General features: G+C 34.8%; 1 protein-coding gene across 1 annotated transcript in view; it reads left to right on the top strand.

Moving 5' to 3' along the window:
- The window catches only part of TMEM26 (transmembrane protein 26), a 35597-nt gene that overhangs the window by 9620 nt on the left and 7461 nt on the right, over positions 1 to 18516 (top strand). The window contains exons 2-4 of the mRNA XM_080640095.1: positions 6553 to 6631; positions 10629 to 10742; positions 12653 to 12873. Coding sequence (XP_080496221.1) covers positions 6553 to 6631; positions 10629 to 10742; positions 12653 to 12873 — 414 coding nt within the window. The remainder of the gene's footprint in view (positions 1 to 6552; positions 6632 to 10628; positions 10743 to 12652; positions 12874 to 18516) is intronic.

The raw sequence follows: 18516 nt of genomic DNA, 5'->3' as shown, positions 1-18516 counted from the left end.
CTAATTAAGAAGACAAGTGGGTGGTGGCTGGAATCAGAGTTGTGACTTTTCAGGTATGCAAGGGTTGTGTGTTCTGCAAGAGCACTGGGTGAGTTTTGAGGGAATGCAGAGAAGTAGGTCATATGTCGAGGCTGTTGTATTGGCCACTTTTTGCCCTGCATTAACAGAAAGGCCTAACTGAGCAGTCCAGGTGGAGCGGGTGGGTGTTAAGGCCCCTTTAGAGAAAGCACTCTATAGTACATGGAAGGAGGACAGAGAATTCTTAAATTGTTAAACAGGGTTTAGGGGCCCACAAAAGGGTATCTTGACCTACTTTTTTTTATTTCCATGAAAGCAGGCCTATTATTATAAAGTGCTCCAGAAATTTTATTGAGGACACTCAAGGCAGTTTAATGTGAGATTTTGAAACGTAGGTCTAGTATTCTTACAAGTCCACTCTTATTTGTAGAGTAGGAAATACTGAGAAATTGAAATCACAATTTGCACAGAAATAATTTTGGAACATTATTTTTGCTTTACTTAAATCTTATCTATTCTCAGGTTTATGCATATGATTGGAAGACTAGAATCTTCACTGTTTGCAGAGAACAAAGCTAAACAGGCTAGTCAGTGATATCATGGTTAATTTTTCTCCTATTTGCTTTTTTATATTGTTATATGCTTCCAAAATGAACAAATGTTACTTTTCAATAAGAAAACAACAATAATTGTCATATTTAGAAGGATGAAAATGGAATCCTAATTCTAGACTAATGGTGAGTTGAAGTAAATATAATTCATTGCAGGGCTAAATTGCTAAATGTCATGACATAATCATTTTGTGAAAAACATTATAATTTGCTGAAATGACAACTTTGTGTGATAAATAATATTTTATTTTTGGGTGAAATGAACTGAAAAGAAATACAATGAATATAGCTCTTTAAGAGCTCAGAGCAGTATCTAGCATGTAGCAAGACCTATAAATATATTTTATTAGTAAATTAGTCCATAAATAAATAGAGAAAAAATCCTGTAAGATGGTGCTCCTGCTGGGTACTTTAGAGAGAATTGCTATGCTGGCTAAGGGCTGTGAAATAAGAAACAAGCAAACAAACAAAAATGTTTGTGGAGAGAAAAAAATATATTTAGGAAGGTTTTACCAGTAATTTAGAAAAAATGTCTGAGCAAAGGCAAAGTAATTGGGCATTAAAGTACTAATGTTGGGTACCTCCTGTATTCTGATAAGATAGTGGTAATTGGTATTGTAATAAACCTGAGTTTCTAAGGGCAAGGTAGCTTATTAGCAATAGAGTATTCTCAATTTTGTAAATATTTTCCATTTGGATGTGTCTTATTCATTTACTCATACATTTATCAGGTTTTGTTAGTGTATGAATAGTATGTCTTATTTTCATAAACTGGTATCCAGAAACCTAATTTATTATTGAGTTAGTTAGATTCATCTATGGTATTAGTCTTCATACAAAATGCTTGGCACCTACTTACTTCTGATGCCATTAAGACATGAAGACTGAGTAAAATGATTTGATAGCTTCTGAGAAAGGGCATCCGGTTTCATTAGTTACACAGAACAAGGGTAGGATCAGGCCTAGTTTTTAATTTTTAGAATGCATATTTCCCTTTGGTTCCAAAAATAAATTGCACTGACAGTGCATGATCAACAATATGGCAAACTTTCAATATAATAAGTAATGGCTAAAATATAACTTTGAAATATTAAATCTTTCATAGTAGCAGAACAATATTAAATTCACACAAGAACAGAATCATTAGTTTCCTTCAGTAACACCTCTGATAAATCAATTTATGATGATATTTCAAGAGGAGGCTTCTAGTCAAACCAGCAACAGAGAGGCAAGAAAATAGGAACTTCAATCAACCATGGCCTTATCCGATTACTACATATTTGTGAGGAGCCCACCACCACGTGCCACGCACTGTGGAAGGAGATGAGGATACGATGATCAGCAAATAGACCCAGTTCTTGTGCTGGTATTACTTAGAATTGCTGGGAGACGGCCAGGTGCACGCACACACGTGAATATGTAATTATAAATTTTGAAAATATGTGGGGTAAAAGTGAAGAGTGTGAGGGGACAAGCATAACAAGGAGATCTGATTTAGATGCAGGGGAGAGGAAATTTTTTCTGTAGAGTCCCATATAGCTGACATGAACTATGAGAAAGAAATAATCAGGTGAAAGGCGAGGAAGAGAAGTATTTCAAGGGAGAGGAATATATATGAGGGATGGCCTGAGTTAGGAAGGCACTTAGTTTTTATCCAGAACTGAAAGAAAAACACTGTTAGAGCAGCATGGTGAGGAAGAATGGTAAGCAACAGTACCCAAGAGGTAGGTAGCCCTGATGGTGTGGCATTTTATAGGTCATGGTGGGCAAATGGCCCTTGCAAACCATGACCTGTCCAGTGAATGTGAAGCCAGGCATAATGTTGTCCTCAGCAGCACAAACAACTTCCCTTAATTCAACAAGTCTTAAATAGGTTTAGTTTTGAGAATCATAGTTTAAAAATAGGATTGGTTATGTTATTTTAAGACAGTCTTCTAAATGAGTATCCTCTCTATCCTCTTTCATCCAGGCATGTATTTGCAGAGCTGAGCCTGTATAAGGCAGCAACTCATGTGTATTGAGCACATACTGAAATAGGAATTTTTATGGGTGAAATGGGCAGGTTCAGGGAATTTTTAAAATTAAGGGGGTCCATGGAAAAAGCACAGGGCTACAGAGCTGCAAAAGGGTACATTTCCATAAGACAAGGGAGTTGGGTGAGGCAGCAGTTACATTTCCTAAGGTAAGGGAACTGGGAGTAGCAAAAGGTCTATATTTACAAAATAAAGAAGGAGAGCCTCATGTGTCCCATGTGAGTTTTGACCTTTGAGCTCAGGAGTTGCTACAGTGACCAAATCAAAGGGGAGTGGTAGCCAATCAGAGGGGATATCGAGGCACAAAAACTGCAGCCTTTATAAACCAGGGAAAATGGAACTTGGTGAGACTCTTTCCCCCTCTCCACGTGGGAGTCTGTGCTGTGAGATTCTTTCCCCTTATCTACATGGGAGTCTACACTTGTTCTTCAATAAATGTCACCTTTGCTATACCACCTTTGGTCCATGGTTTCATTCTTCGCCTCCATTGGACAAGAGCCCAGGAAACCATCTTGCCCAGGGGGACACCGTTGTGATCCAGTCCAAAAATTCCATATCAATACAATATCAGGCACATAAGTCACACTGTCTCATTTAATCCTTACAACTACCCTATGGGGTGGTTATAGACAAGGGTATTGAGTCTCAGGGAAGTTAGCGATTTTCCAAAGATGAATGAATGAAAGATGCAAAATTCAAATTTGGGTCTCTTAATTTTGTGAACTTTCTACTGCAGTGTGATAATTCCTCAAAGGGCACAACGAAAGAAGCACACTTGGCACTGGACCTCCTGAAATGGGAATAAAAGGTCCTGGTAGATGCTAGTAGCCTCCATTTACTGCATTTGTTCAGTCCTTCCTTATTCATAAATTCATGAATTTTTAAGCAAATAAGCATTTGTTTAACAAGCATTAATTAAAGACTTAGTAAGACACCTGATACCACTGAGGAGAGGAAAAGATGAAGGAAAGGGAAGAGGGAAGGGACATAAAGATAAAATATTCAGGATCTACCTTCAAGGAATTTAGGAAATCTAAGTCTCATATATAAATAACTATAAAACAGTGAGAATGTGCTGGGTCCCAGGAGAAATACAAGTTAAGATTAATTCCTGGTATGCCCTTGGAATACAGGTATGATGTTGATGGGTAGAGACGTTAAGGAAGGGTATTCCAAACAGAAAATTATAAATTGGAGGGACATTTGCCATAAAACCATTTTAGAACCTCTCTTGTAGATTAACCAATGAAGGAGCACAGAGCACTTCATTCTTACAGGGGACCCATGGTCAAACAAAACATAGGTGGCTGAAATATATTCTTCATAGTCAAAATAACAAATTTTAATACTTCTCTAGGTAATAGAGACTTTTATTTTCTCCATATTTTTTTAAGAATTTGAGTTGTACAACTGCTACAGCCTGCTACTGGGAATTAGAGAGGACGGAGAGAAGAAAGCTCCTGATTCAGATTTGCTATTCATCAGTACATGGTACTACATATTGGGTTAAGAGGGTGGGAAATATGGTGAGAAAGACCATGGACTCTGACTCTCATGATTTAAATATGATTAATTCTTGAGACCTCAAGGTGATTCCTTCTTTACCCCCTTTTCACTTATGGCAAATAAGTCTAATGAAGAGGAACTGAAGTGAGGGCAACTTTCCAAAACATTTTGTTTTGTTTGTTTTAAATACATAACAGGTTGGATCTACACAGTGGGTTTCAAGTAGCTCAGCTTGATAGGATGTGGTAAGGGAAGAGGAAGGGGAAGTGGAGATAAAGCTAAATAATGGAAGCTTAGAATATCAGATTATGGGATTTAGATTTTCTGTAGTAGGAAACACAGAAAAGCTTGGATCTTGACTTTTTTTTTTCTTCTAGTTTTTTTTTTTATTTTTGTTTTTAACATAACTAAAGTCCAAGTTAGAGGAAATAAATTGAAACAGGATAGTATTTTTTCCAATTTTAGAAATAAATGTTATACATAGAAATGTTATAGGGCCCTAGCTGGTTTGGTTCAGCAGACAGTCGGCCTGTGGACTGAAGGTTCACAGGTTCGATTCCAGTCAATGGCACATGCTAGGGTTGCTGACTAGATCCCAGGTAGAGGGCGTGCAGGAGGCAGCTGATCAATGATTCTCTCTCATCATTGGTATTTCTAACTATCTCTCCTCCTCCCTTCCCCTCTGAAATCAATGAAAAATATTTAAAAAGGAAATGAAAATAAAAGAAAATGTTATAGGTAATTGTTTGTTTTATTTTTAACCTCTTTCAAGAGCTGTTATATTTTCAATCTATGGTTTCACTAGATTATTTTTGTAACATTATTGTCAGAGAGTTAATTCCAAAATCAGTCTCAAGAGGGTCAACAAAATTACAGTCTATCTAACAGTAGAGGTATCCAAACAAACGTTTACATATTGCAACTGTCCCTCTGACTAGAATTTATTTCCTTTCCCAATCTCACAAAGGAAATAGTCTCTCCTGATGTTTCCTTTGATATGGAAGGTCAAAAAATTAATTGTTTCTTTCCTTCTTAAGAGCATGTTCAAACTGAAGGCTTTTGATATCTCTCTGCAGTCCAGCCATCTTCCAAGTCAGATTTTAATAAAGTGACCAATAACATTTTGTTTCAAAATTGAATTTTGCAAGAAATCAAAGGTGGAAGAGTGTCTATATTAAATATTGACTATTTTTAAAGAGCTCTCTTTCTCTTATCCCTCCTCTCTTCCTCTCCCCATAAGTTAAAAAATATTAGTGAAAGGGTTGAAAACCTTCAAAAAGTCCATTTTAAATGTTCTTTTCCATTTAGATTTGTTCACTTTTCTCTCCTGGATTATAATAGTACAGTTTTACTAGCATTACATCTCAGATAATTCTACTTGTTGAGCAATTAACATTTCTATTTTTCAGATAATTTTAAACCAGTACATGTGTGTACTTCAAGTGTTTTAATAAAATTACATTTGCTTACAATTTTGACTTTGAGATGGTCTATGAGTCCAATGTAAAATAAAATGCAATTTGGTGGCTATCCACAAACTAGGAAGAGAGTCCTCACCAAACCTCAACCATACTGGAACCCTGATCTTGGATTTCCAATATGAAAAACTGGAAGGAAGTGAATTTCTGTTGTTCATGTCACCCAGCCTATGGTACTGTGTTATGACTGGCCAAGCTGACTAATACACTGACTTGTCCCCATTTTGTGGATTAGGATGCAAACTGAGAGGTCAAAATGGGCATTTGAACCTGTGAATGACTTTAAAGCCTGCTCTTTGGATAGCCCTCTGAATTTTGAGCCAGAAAATACTAGTAATTAATAAAAATAGTCTTTTAAAAAGATACAACACCCTTCCTCTGTTGTTGTATTTTTAGCAGATACAGATAAAGCCAGTTGATTTTGCTCATTTCTATTCATTATCATCTGATTTTTGTGTTCTAGCAGTATGTTATTATTTGAGCTCTCAGAATTCCAGATTAATGTTGAAAAATGTAGTCAATGCTCCTGAAATTGCAATGCTGAAAAATCCAAGAAGATTTACTCATGCTGTATTTTCTTTTTGTAAAACATATTAAATACAAAATATCCCGTTTTGTGCCTGAAATTAATTGGCAGTGCCTCATTAAACCATATTAAAATTAACGTCCATTAATTGGATTAGAAATTCAGTGAGAATGACAGCTGCTAGTGCCTTTTACAGTTACTCTGTTTTTCTGTAATCCATATGGCAGAAATCAGATAATTTTTTTTCCCCATTGAAGTAAACACTTGAGATGAAAAGATTTGACTCACTGTGGTCAGGGTATGTGCATTTATTTTCTTTCTTTCCTTTTTTTTTTTTTTTTTTTGTAAAAGCTGAACTATTTCCCCCCCCTCTTTCACAGGTTCTCACCAGCCATATTTGTGTATCTGATTAACATTGTCCCATCACTGTGGATTCTTGAAGTGCAACATGGGAACCAGGTACATCCTTTTGGAAAGTAGAAAAGTGGAACATTCAGCAATAAACTACTTTCACGTTCTAATCCGATTTGTGTCAGAAATGTACTTTTCTAAGGAACTGGATTTATTAAGAACTGAATAAAAAGAGGTCATCAACAAACAGAAGCAAATTCGTGATCTGTCAAAACCAATAAAAATAGTACATTCAAGATTTAAGATTATATAATTAATTAACAATTTGTATTAGGATTTGTTCCTAAGACACCCCCCGCCCCAAATATGCTAGAGTTTACATGAGGGCATAAAAATTTGTTTTAAAACCTTGCAGGGTCAATGAGCTCCTATATGGGGCTAAGAATGTGCAGAGCTCCATAATATGGCATCCTACAAAATGACATTTTTAGGAACCACAAGAACAAAAACAAACCCCATCATCTGTACCGTGCTATATAATGCAATAAAATTTGGAGGGTCTATTTGAGATTAACTTAAATACAGACAGATTATAGGAGATTCACTTTTGAGGGCCCCATGAGCTGATTTAATGAAATAGGAAATCTGCTCTAGAGCTCCAAAATAACATTAAAGAAGAGGACTCATGAGACCCACCATGAGGAAATGTGGACTATATGTATTAGAACCACGTTGACCTAGAAAATAAACAATGGCTTTCAATCAGAGACCCTAGACTATACACAGACAGAGGTTCTGATTTTTAAGTTAGTTGCTTCTTACTTGGGCAACCTTACTTACGTAGCAGGCTCTAGGCTGGATTCAGCCATTTATTATTATTAATGCACCTGTACAACACCAGGGAGGTCGTTAGTAACATCCATCAGACACCAGCCTAGACTTCACATCTTCAGGGTTGGGGTTACAAGACTATGTTTTACAGATAAACTATAGCTATGATATAATATTATTGTATTACCTTCACTAATAAAATATGTTAGGTAAGATCTGTGAGAATTTGCCCCTCCGCAGATTTATTTGTTGCCATTCATCATTTTATAGCAAGGTTAAGCCTCCTATATATGTTTTAGATATTGGAACCTAGAAAGAAAATACTTACTCCAAATTTTAGGCACACAGAGGGGAAGTTAGCTCTGTGGACTGTTTTTGAAAAATTCCACAAGCATGTACCAATAATACAGGCATTAAGGAAAACATTTATCTGCCTTAAATCTCCTGCTTAAAAAATATTAAAGTGATAGGATATTTCTATCCCTGTAGAAAAAGTATTTCTGTAACAGTAGATTGGTTGATACAAGTTATCATGACTTTTAAAAACTGTACCATAGGGAGTTAGGGGACTGTTTCAATTTTCTTACTGCTTACTACTTTCAGGGTTATGGAAATAAGTTGGCGATTTGAATCATTTTTCCCCTTCATATCCAATTCTATGACATGGCTATCATCCACAATAACAATTCATTTCTCCAAATGCTTTTATAATATAAGTGTATGGCACAGTTAATTGATATACAGGTCAAATCCCATTACAACAAATAGCCTGCAACCAAATGCTCTCTTTTTAATAAAAATAAAAAAAAGATTTTTTGAGCCACAGGCAGTACCTCTCTAATTTCCATACTACAAAAGAAATTGGACCTTTAGTAGTAATGCAATTGACTCATTTTGACATGAAGAATTAAAGCGAATGCCCAAAGATTGGATTGGGCAGGGTGGGCAGAAATGGAAATACCTGGTAGAAAAAAGTGAGAGAAAAAGAGACAAGAAGATATTGGAATTGCATTTAAAAAGATAAGAAATGGCAGAATAAAGGAATTATCTATGTCCATTCATTTAAGAAATTTTGGTTTTAATAATAATCACTTTTCCTATTTATGTCAAAGTATTTTCAGGTATGTTTACTCATTTATAAATCCAGCAACTACATGAGTTCGGCATGGTATATATACTTCTGTTTTATAGAAGAGGACCCCAAGACTCTAAAAGATTAAGTACTTTTCTCAAGGCATACAGTTAATCAACAACTTTCTGGGGCTTAGAACCTATGGCTTGACCCCGACTCGGTTAACCACACTGCCTTTCTCAGTTATGTGTTCCATGTTTTAGAGGACTTAGCATCAAAATCATCTAAATTCTTCTTGATGGGAAAGAGTAATTTAATTTCCTTTCACTTTTTTCATTTACTTTGAATCCTAAATGTTCTAATCTATGATTTGGCATTAGGGAAACATTCTGACCTACTTTAGGCAGACATTCCTCTTTGACGATCAATTATGTACTTTTATTTCTGAATCTGACAAGGTCTGCATGAGTGGAAACAAAATGGTTATGACAACAGTTATGACCTTACCTCTTAGGTTTACTTATGAAGTGGTACAGTTAAAGCAATGGAAACTTGCTGGTCTTGATGGCATCAGTTTGGTTTGACCCAAAGGAATATTTTTGAAGCTAATAAGAGTTTTTAAGACATAGACCATAAAAAAGTGGCTTGTTGGCACCCTGGTCATCACCTGAACTCACCTACATGGTGCTGATGTAAACAATATTACCATAAAAACAATAAAGTCAGATTAGGTTTAAGGAGTCAAACCAGTTGCTCTTTGAAGTCCTAATATAGCTGCCACTTAAAGGGAAGTCTCATCAATGTATTATAAGTAGAATTATGAGAGTGGAGAGGGACTCGGGTTGGTTATAACATCATAATATGGATGACAGCTGTTTGCTGCTAAGTTATAAAGCAGTGCAGGTGACTTCTTTAAAATAAAAAGATGTCTATGGCATTTTAGTGACAAGGATATAAAAAATTCAAGTTTTTTGGTCAAATTTTTGTTTTTTAACTAGAGTCACAAAACTACTCTGCAATTAGAATTTGTTACTTGGTTCAAATATTTAATTTTTTATCTTTATTATATTTTCTTAGAGCCTTAGCAATATTAAAAAAGTGTGCAAACAGTTGTATTTTACTCTTAGAGATATGGCACATGGCCATTTTTCTTAATTATTCTTGTCATCTCACCCATAACACTAGTACTTTTGATGGAGGGTAGGAAAAAACAGCCTCTTGACAGACTTTATTTTCTACTTTTTAAAAGAGCTCATAGAATGATTGATGAAGTATCCAGAATAATTAAGAAAAATTCACTTCTTATAGCTTTAGTATTTAAAAAAATAGTTTCTCTCAAAATCCAAATGTATGATCACGGATGGGTGGTGGTGGTGGAGTGTGTTTCAAAAGTATGCTAGCCCTGCAGCTGTTTAAAGAAATCTTAAACCTTATTATTATTATTTTTTTACCCATTTGTGAAATAATCATGGGTACAGTTACATTTTTCAAGTGCCACTTTTTTCCTCTCTTACTTTCTCTACCTCAGATTCCTAGCACCTGGCTGGATAAAAATCATGCACAGCTCACTTGCAGAAATTTACATGCAATATGAAGGAAAAAGAAGGAGGAACAGGAAATCTATTTTAGGTCTATTATCAAAATTTCTATAAACTTAAATTGACCTCTAAGCTGACACTAAATCTATATTTTGGTGGGCTAATGTTAATTTTTTTTATTGTTACAGTGCTTAACAGGCAAGATGGAAAAATAATTGGATCATCTACCTAAGCAAAATGGTATTTAGATAAAGAGGCTTCTTGGGACAAGAAACAAACTTTTAGAATGAATGCTTTGACCAGGATCATGCGTTTTAATGTTGTCATTGGTTGTTGGCTTATTTTACAGTTGTTCCAGGGTTCAAAACAGAACCCCATTGATCAATCTATAAATTCTACAGTTCTCTACAATGAACTCAGAGAGTCAACATCCTCATAGACTTGTGGAACAATAAGACATATAGTTGACCAATTAAAAAGTGGTTTTCTATCTCAAGCATATAATCTGAGTTTTGGGAATGTTTATGCATACTGTTTAAATTCCACATATCTGCTCATAATTTCTATGATATATTGAAGCTATTTTCAATTTTACCTATTGTGGGGTGTGAGGTTTTTTTTTTTGTTTTTTTTTTTACATATTGCTTTTTTACAAAATTCTTAGTATTGTGGTAGCCAATCTGAAGGAATGTCGCAGAATACCAGTAGCAAAGAAGACTTCAACCAAACTCTGATGTCAAGTGAAGAAGCCCATGGAGGCGATAGTCTCATTGAGACGGTAAGAGCGTCCCCGCAGTATTTTAAAAGGATCTAGCAAAGCTTCTCACCTAGCAAGGAAAGTGTGCTCCACACCTTTCAGCTTGTTCTAAGGAAATTTGCTCATTGTTTGTTTGACTCAGGAATTTGCAAAATAATTGTATTTTTTGGTTTAATTAAACATAGTTAACATGCATAATAGGCATATATATGTATATTTACACACACACACATATGTATATATATCAATAGATACCTTTAACTTGCAGTATTAACAAACCTTTAATTCTTAGGTCAGACAATATAAAGTGAGATACATATATTTGTTAAGGGATGATATAAGATTGGGATCTGCCCTACATTGTTTTAGGTGTTCATATTAATAAAATAAGAAAGGTTTCCAGCCAAAATTGAATCACTTCTTTGTTATTCACATGCCTGATATTTTGAAAACTAACCATGACCCTATTAGAAAATAATATATGGGAGAGACTCAAGGCCAAGGCCCCTACCATTGAACCACATTTCAACAATAAGATAAGCTATTGATTCTGTGAGGTTCAATAGAACTAGCCTTGGGTTCTAATTAAGCTCCAATCACAACTTACCAATATCACTTTGAACAAACCACTTAAGACTCTGTATCTCAGTATTTTTATCTGGTAATTGAAAATATTAATATATTCCATGCTAGTATGCTCCCTGTAAGAAATAAATAAGATGTATGTGAAGTCTCATAGAAGAAATATAAAGAAGTGTGCAAATGAAAGATTATTGATCTTCATGCATGGCTTTGATCAGGTTAGCATTCTGACTTATCTTGTATTTTCCCTCTACCCTTGCACTTGACATCAGCAAGTGATCTAAAGGGATAAACAGATTTACACAAACATAGTTAAATTACTGCATAAATCAGTTGGAATCACTATCCAATCCACTTGAGACCTATGCTCTGTAGTCTTTAAAAGATCATAACTTTTAGGGTCAATGATATACTTTAAAAACTTTTTTAGAAGTTAAGTGGGCAAGAAATATTATCCAGAATACATAAATGGAATGTAAATTTTTCTTAGAGTCCAAGAATAAAGGTAGAATATAATGTGATTGTTAGCTTCTGAACTTTTGATAACATGTCAAATATTCAGAAAAAAACTTATAGTTATTCTCTTTATTTACACTTAGGTAATAATTAAACATTATTATATATTTTCTCATATATATATATGAATAAATAATAGAGAAATATGCTAATTAACCAGGACACCATAATGGGTCCACTGGACAGGAGGAGGTTGCCCACGCAGCGTCAGGGGCGGGGCAGCAGGGGCCTCTGCGCGCCTGCGCTGGGGGAGGGCCTGATCAGCAGCGGCTGCAGCTGCTTCAAGGGCCGGAGAGCAAGGCAGGGCCTGACTGGCGACTTGAGGGTGGGTGGCTCCTAGTTTGATATAATAGCGCTTTCAATAAAAACAAGAGAGAAGATTTGTACCATGCTAAGATATTCCCAGACTTGTAAATTCAGACTTAAAATTGCTGAAAGAAAAATATAGGAAATTTTTTAATTTTAACATGGGAATTTAAAAATTTGATATGTGTTATACTTAGTTACAGAGAATAATAAAGTAAAAAATGATCTTTAAAACATCATAAAATTGGCCCTTTAAGTATCATTCAGAAGAATCCCACTAGCGAGTGTAAGGTTTCAATTACTTCTAGTTATAAAGCTGCTCCTTTCAAGGACCATATTAGCTTTTTAAATTTTTTCGGAGTGTTCAATTAAAGGAGTTTTACTTTCTTCAGTAAGTGAAGAATCATCCTCTGAAAGTAACCTTCCGCAGAAGCTAACTCTTGATTGAAAGCCATGGTGAAGAAAGTATCTCTCTCCAAGGTGGCAACTCATAATCCTTTTGTCTGTATGGCATTTCTGTTAAACAGGCCAAAGTGTTTGTAAATAACTTATCTACATTATGTGAGAAAGACTGGACTTTGGGACTCCATCAGACATTCCTGCTAATGCTAATAATTGGAAGATGGCTTCTACCTATTGGAGGCACAATCACTCGGGACCAACTCTCTGAACTTCTCCTTTTGTTTGTGGGGACAGCTGCTGACATACTGGAATTCACAAGTGAGACCTTGGCAGAAAAAACTGTGAGGTAAGCAGTGAAAGGCCCTGCAAGGAAAAGACCTTCTTTTCAAGGTCAGAGCTCATACAACTGTCTCTTTGTTCCATTATTTCTATTCTGTATGAATAAGGATTTTTAGTATACTATAAGCCAAATGGTAGAATCATAGAATTTGATGCTGTTCAGATACATATTGGGTACCAGCCCAGTGGAGATGAGATAGAGATAGAGACAGAGACAGAGATAGACTTTAATACAAAAAGGAAGTTCCTGCCAGAGAAAATGGGCAAATAATATTCCCTATGAGTGAGACAGAAAAGCTCTGCATGTCTGCAGGACCACAGGTTAGGCAGGACCATGGTTACCTAAACATCTTCTGGAGATGGATGACGGTCACTAGCTCCCCTTTCACATTTTCAAGTGTCCAGGAATGTAGTAAGATCCTCTTCCAGAGCACAGCACAGCTATAATTCCAAGAAAGCACCTAGAAGAGACTTGACAAAACCTCTCCCCTACCCAGCTGGGAAATGTATATTCCCTGGTGTGAATGGAGAATGGGGAATATTAGGTTTCATTTTACTAAATTTTATTTTTAGTCAGTTTTGTTCAAAGTGCCCAAGGCTTTCTGGAGTAGATGCCTATAAATTAAAACTTATTGAGTTGGTACTTTATTTTTGCCACAAGCAAACAAACTCAGAATCCATGATCACATCTGTTTATGGAACTACTTTCTTACCATAAGGGATTTAAATCTCAGTGCCTGAATGTACTTTCAGCTTGGTTTGCTTTGCACTATGCTGTAAAAATAAATTGCAATGAGGCTGGCTGTTAATGCTACAGTTTACTGTATGCTGTGTTTTTCAAACAACGAAACATAAAGCTGAACAAAATACACTAACTGAGTAAACTTAATACCCCAATTATAGCGCAAAGTATATCTATAACCACAGGTTACCTTTACATGATCATTTCTTGTCTCACTTATACTTGTTTTTCTTATACCTCATTAAGTGGGCATAGAATTTTAAAAAGAATCCAATCTAAGTTGATCCAATATCTTCAAAATGTTTATTTTAGTTTCGTAGCTTTAATACCTTCTTTTGGGTCAGTGATTTTCATCATATAATTAATTTTCAGATACGTTAGGACACATACAATAGAGTTACAAGAAAAACACAAAGAAATCCTTACCAAGTACATAAAAACAATAAATAACTACAGGTACAGTGACAGGAACATGAGAATATAAAGATAATTAACTACACCTCTATAGAAATAAACACATAAATGCTAAATATCATGGGGGGTGGGAGAGATATTAAGTAGGAAATGGGGTATTTAGGAGCTATACAAATGCCATGATACATTCATTTTTCCACCCTCTGTTGACTGATTATCTAGTATGTACCAGGCAATGTATTGGTCAGATTGGGGAGCAAATGGTGAGCAAGTGATGAGTGAAAGAACATACAATCCTATCTCAACTGAGGCAATTTCAATTCAGCAATTTCTTCTGATCAGAATGTTTCACAAATCTTTTTTTCTTCTTCTCATTTTAATCTTATATCATGTCCTGAAGATGGGATCGAATAAATTATGTCATGGTTTCAGTTTTTAAACTTTTCAGGTTTCTTGGTCTCAGATGGAAGTAACTTTACTTTTAAAATAACTGCATTGTGTCTGTGACTTTCTGTAGTCCCTACTCCATTCCTGCATATTTCTGTTACTCTACTCAAAGACTCCAAAATCAAGGCCCAGAAGAACCTAGAGCTTTTGCTCTCCTAAAACTCACCTCACAAATTCTGATTTCACCTCAGGGCCCATCTATATTGTAAGAATTGACACTGCTAATCTCCCTTTCTTTAGAGGAAAGATTTAAACCCCCTCCCATTATGGCATAGCTTTTCCCTGTGGTCTCAAAAAGACAATCACAAAGAATAAATTTAATATACACAGAAAGGATGTTTACATGTAGTATCAAAGGAGGCTACTTCATTATAATTTACTTAGCGTTATCTATATTAGTCCAGTATTTTATTTTCTATTTTATTTTAGTCCATAGTTTGGACTGATTAGGACAAAGCTTGCAATGATATGTACATTCCAATAATATCTACCTCTTTTTTATATCCTGACTAAAAACTCAAATCCAATTTTTTAACCTAAATCAATTTCCTTCATTATGCCCATATGTAGTTAATCTGCCTTATTTTTATAAATTTACATACTGCAAATTTTTCTTAATTACTTAACTTTATATAGCATAAAAGTCAACTATTATAATTCAATGTTTCAATGATATTTATTAAATGTATAGATTTGTATAACTATCACCAGAATCTAGATTCCTTATGGCTGTTTGCAGTCAATTCTCACTCCCACTAGCTAGCCTAGGTAACCATCGATATGCTTTCTGCGTGTTTTTTTTTTTTAATTTCATGTAAATGGAATCATGAAATAGGTAGTCTTTTGTGACTGGCTTTCTCATAGCATCATGTTTTGGGGTTCATTCACATTGTTGCATGTATCAGTAGTTAGCCTCTTTTAAATTGCTGAATAGTATCCCATGCATATACCACATTTTACTTATCCATTTCATAGTCGATATACGTGTATTGCTATTTTCTTGCTACTAAGAATGATATTGCTATGAGCATTCACTTACAAGCCTTTGGATGGATCTATTTTCATTTCTATTGGATTAATAACTAGAAGTAGAATGACTGGGAATGACTGGGTTTTATTTAAGTACATGATTAATGTTTAAGAAACTTCCAAACTTTTCCAAAGTGGCTGTACCTTTTTATATTCCCACCAACAATGTGAGTTCCTTTTTTCCCCCACATCCTCAATAACACTTCTTTTTTTCAGTCTTTGATAATCGCCATTGTAGTGGGTTCATAGTAGGATCATATTGTGGTTTTAATTTATATTTTCCTAATGACTAATACTGTTGAGCATCTTTCCATGTTCTGATTAGACTTTCATATATCTTCCATTGTAAAGTGTCTGTTCAAATTTTTGCCCATTTTTCATTGGATTGATTATTATTATTATTGAGTTATGAGTTCTTTATATATTCTGGATACAAATACTTCATTATATATATAAATGTAAATGTTTTCTCCCAGTATACATATTGTTTTTTATTCTTTAATGTCATTTGAAGAACACTTTTAAAAGTTTTCATATAGTCTCATGTACCTATTTTTTTTCTTTTATGTAGTACTTTGGGTGTCATATCTAAAACATATTTTCCTCACCTAAAATTAGAAATATTCTCCTCTGTAATATTTTGACTTATTTTTTTGGGGGGTAGTGTGTGTGAGGTAAGGTTCTAAGTTCATTTTTGTCTTGTTTTGTTTTGGGCATTGTTCCAGTACTATTTTTTCCCCCAGCTAGGACCAATCCTCTTAGCAACATTTGTTGAATAGTCTATTCATTCCCTATTAAATTGCTCTGACATCTTTGTCAACTGATCACATATGTAAGAGTTTGGGTTTTTTTTAATGGACATTCTATTGGGTTCCATTGCTCTATATGTCCATTTTTATGCCAGTACCCCATTATTGTGATTACTAGAGTGCTATGGTAAGTTTGGGAACTGAATTCTGTAAGTCTTCTAACATTGTTCTTTTTAAAAATTGTTTCGGCTACTCTAGGTCCTTTCTATTTCCATAAAAGTTTTATAATCAGTTTGTCAAATTCTACAAAAAAAATCTGTGGGAGTTTTGATAAGAACTATATTAAATCTAAGCATCAATTTGTGAAGAAATGACACCTTAATATTGTCTTCCAATCTATGGAAGACATTAACTATCTCATATTTTATTAAAATGCTCCTTAATTTTTCACAATAATGCTCTGTAAAATTTTTTGTTAATCCTCATCCAAGGCTATTTTTTCCATTGATTTTTTTTTTTTTTTTTTTTTTTTTTTAGAGATAATGGAAAGGAGGGAGGGAATAAGAGAGAAAGAGATTGATGTGAGAGAGACACATTGATTGGTTGCCTCCTGCATGTACTCCAATCAGGCCCAGGAATTAACCTGTAACCCAGGTACATGTCCTGAACCAGGAATGGCACCCATGACCCTTCAGTGCCAGGGAAGGCCAACACTTTAATCTCTGAGCCACATTGGCCAGGGGTGCTCTGTAATTTGTAATGTATAGGTCTTACCCTGCTTTTCCCTCTCTAATGTCCTTTAGGACTTTTACACTAGTTCACCCAGTGCTTAACATCTCTCCTGTCTTTTGTTTCAGTAGAAGTGAATTCAATCTCTCTCCACTATTGCAACAGTCTTGAATACAATCTTCCTTGCCTTATTAACTCAGTTGGGTCCAAATTGTCTTTGACATAGCCAAGCTGGAAGAGTATGGGAACATCCCATGGGCAAGAGTGCCTCAGACTCCACTGCTCTTAAGTTCTACCAGATTTTCATGAATAAATGTTACTCAGTTTATTATTTGCTTTTGTTGACTTCCAGAAATGTAAAGTGGTTTTTGTTTTGTTTTTTAACAATTTGTCCAGTGTTAGGTATGTTTGTTGGGGAGAGGATTTGCTGACTTTCTCATTCTGCTACAGCCACCCTCCAACACAGTAACAAGTCCGAATTTCAATGTCATTGCCAGGAAGAGTTAAGTGGTCATTACATCTTTGGTGATCAGTCTGTTCGGTCTTTTCCAAGCATAGATCATTTATTAAAAAGAACAAATTTGTTCCGATAGCATTACTATTATTTTACTGTGAGTATCTGACCACACAAAGGAGGGTTTTCTTATGTTTACTCTATTTTCCTTTATTTGGCTCTTTTTGCTTGGTGAATCATTTCTTCCAGGCTAAATTATTATTTCATTTTCTTGTGTGTTTTTTTTCTCTCTCACCTTTATCTTCCACCTCCCAAAGAGGTTTGTTTGTAAATAAAGATGAATTTTATTCACTGATTGTCTCTTATCTACAGGAATATTTACAATTCCAAAAAGAAATAGTTAAGCAAATTAGCAATGTCTGACTTTATTTTTATCACTTAATAGATATGATGCACCAAATTCCAGTCTTTTATCCACTCAGTTTTCCAAGTATAGAAGTGATGCTCACGTCTACAATTATATGACTCCAGAGCCTTTGTCTCTTTATGAATAGAGTCCATTGTCTGCTTACATGCTTTTCAGTTGACATTTATGGAGACAGATTACACATGAGAAAATGGGGCAAGACAATTGCGGGAGACAGTTACACAATGCAGACAATGTTGGACAAATACACTCCAAAATTCCTGTACAATTTTTTGAGTGTTTGCCATTTAAATTCAGTGATTTATTTATATTCTAACCTTTAACCTTTCTGAGTAACTTTTACTGTTTGATTTAATAATACAAATTTATCTGCTTCAAAAATTATCTGGCCATCATTTTCAAAGTTATTTTAATAACTTTACTAATAAGTTTCTCAACACACACATTCTCCCATTTTTTGTGTGTGGTCAGATAAAACTTGCATATGCAAAAAACATGCATTCATTATTTTAGGGTTAGAATTTGGGTTACTTAGGGCTAGGGTTAGTATATTTTTTATCCCTATTTTGTATAATAAAATTAAAACACAAAGAGTTTAAGAGGTATGTTCACTTAATAAAAATACAACAACTACTAGATAATATTTATTTATTACTTGC

Source organism: Plecotus auritus (genome assembly GCF_963455305.1).
Source record: "Plecotus auritus genome assembly, chromosome: 9".
Lineage (NCBI taxonomy): Eukaryota > Metazoa > Chordata > Mammalia > Chiroptera > Vespertilionidae > Plecotus > Plecotus auritus.
Note: the sequence above shows the minus strand (reverse complement) of the source record. Positions and strands in the feature narration are given on the sequence as shown.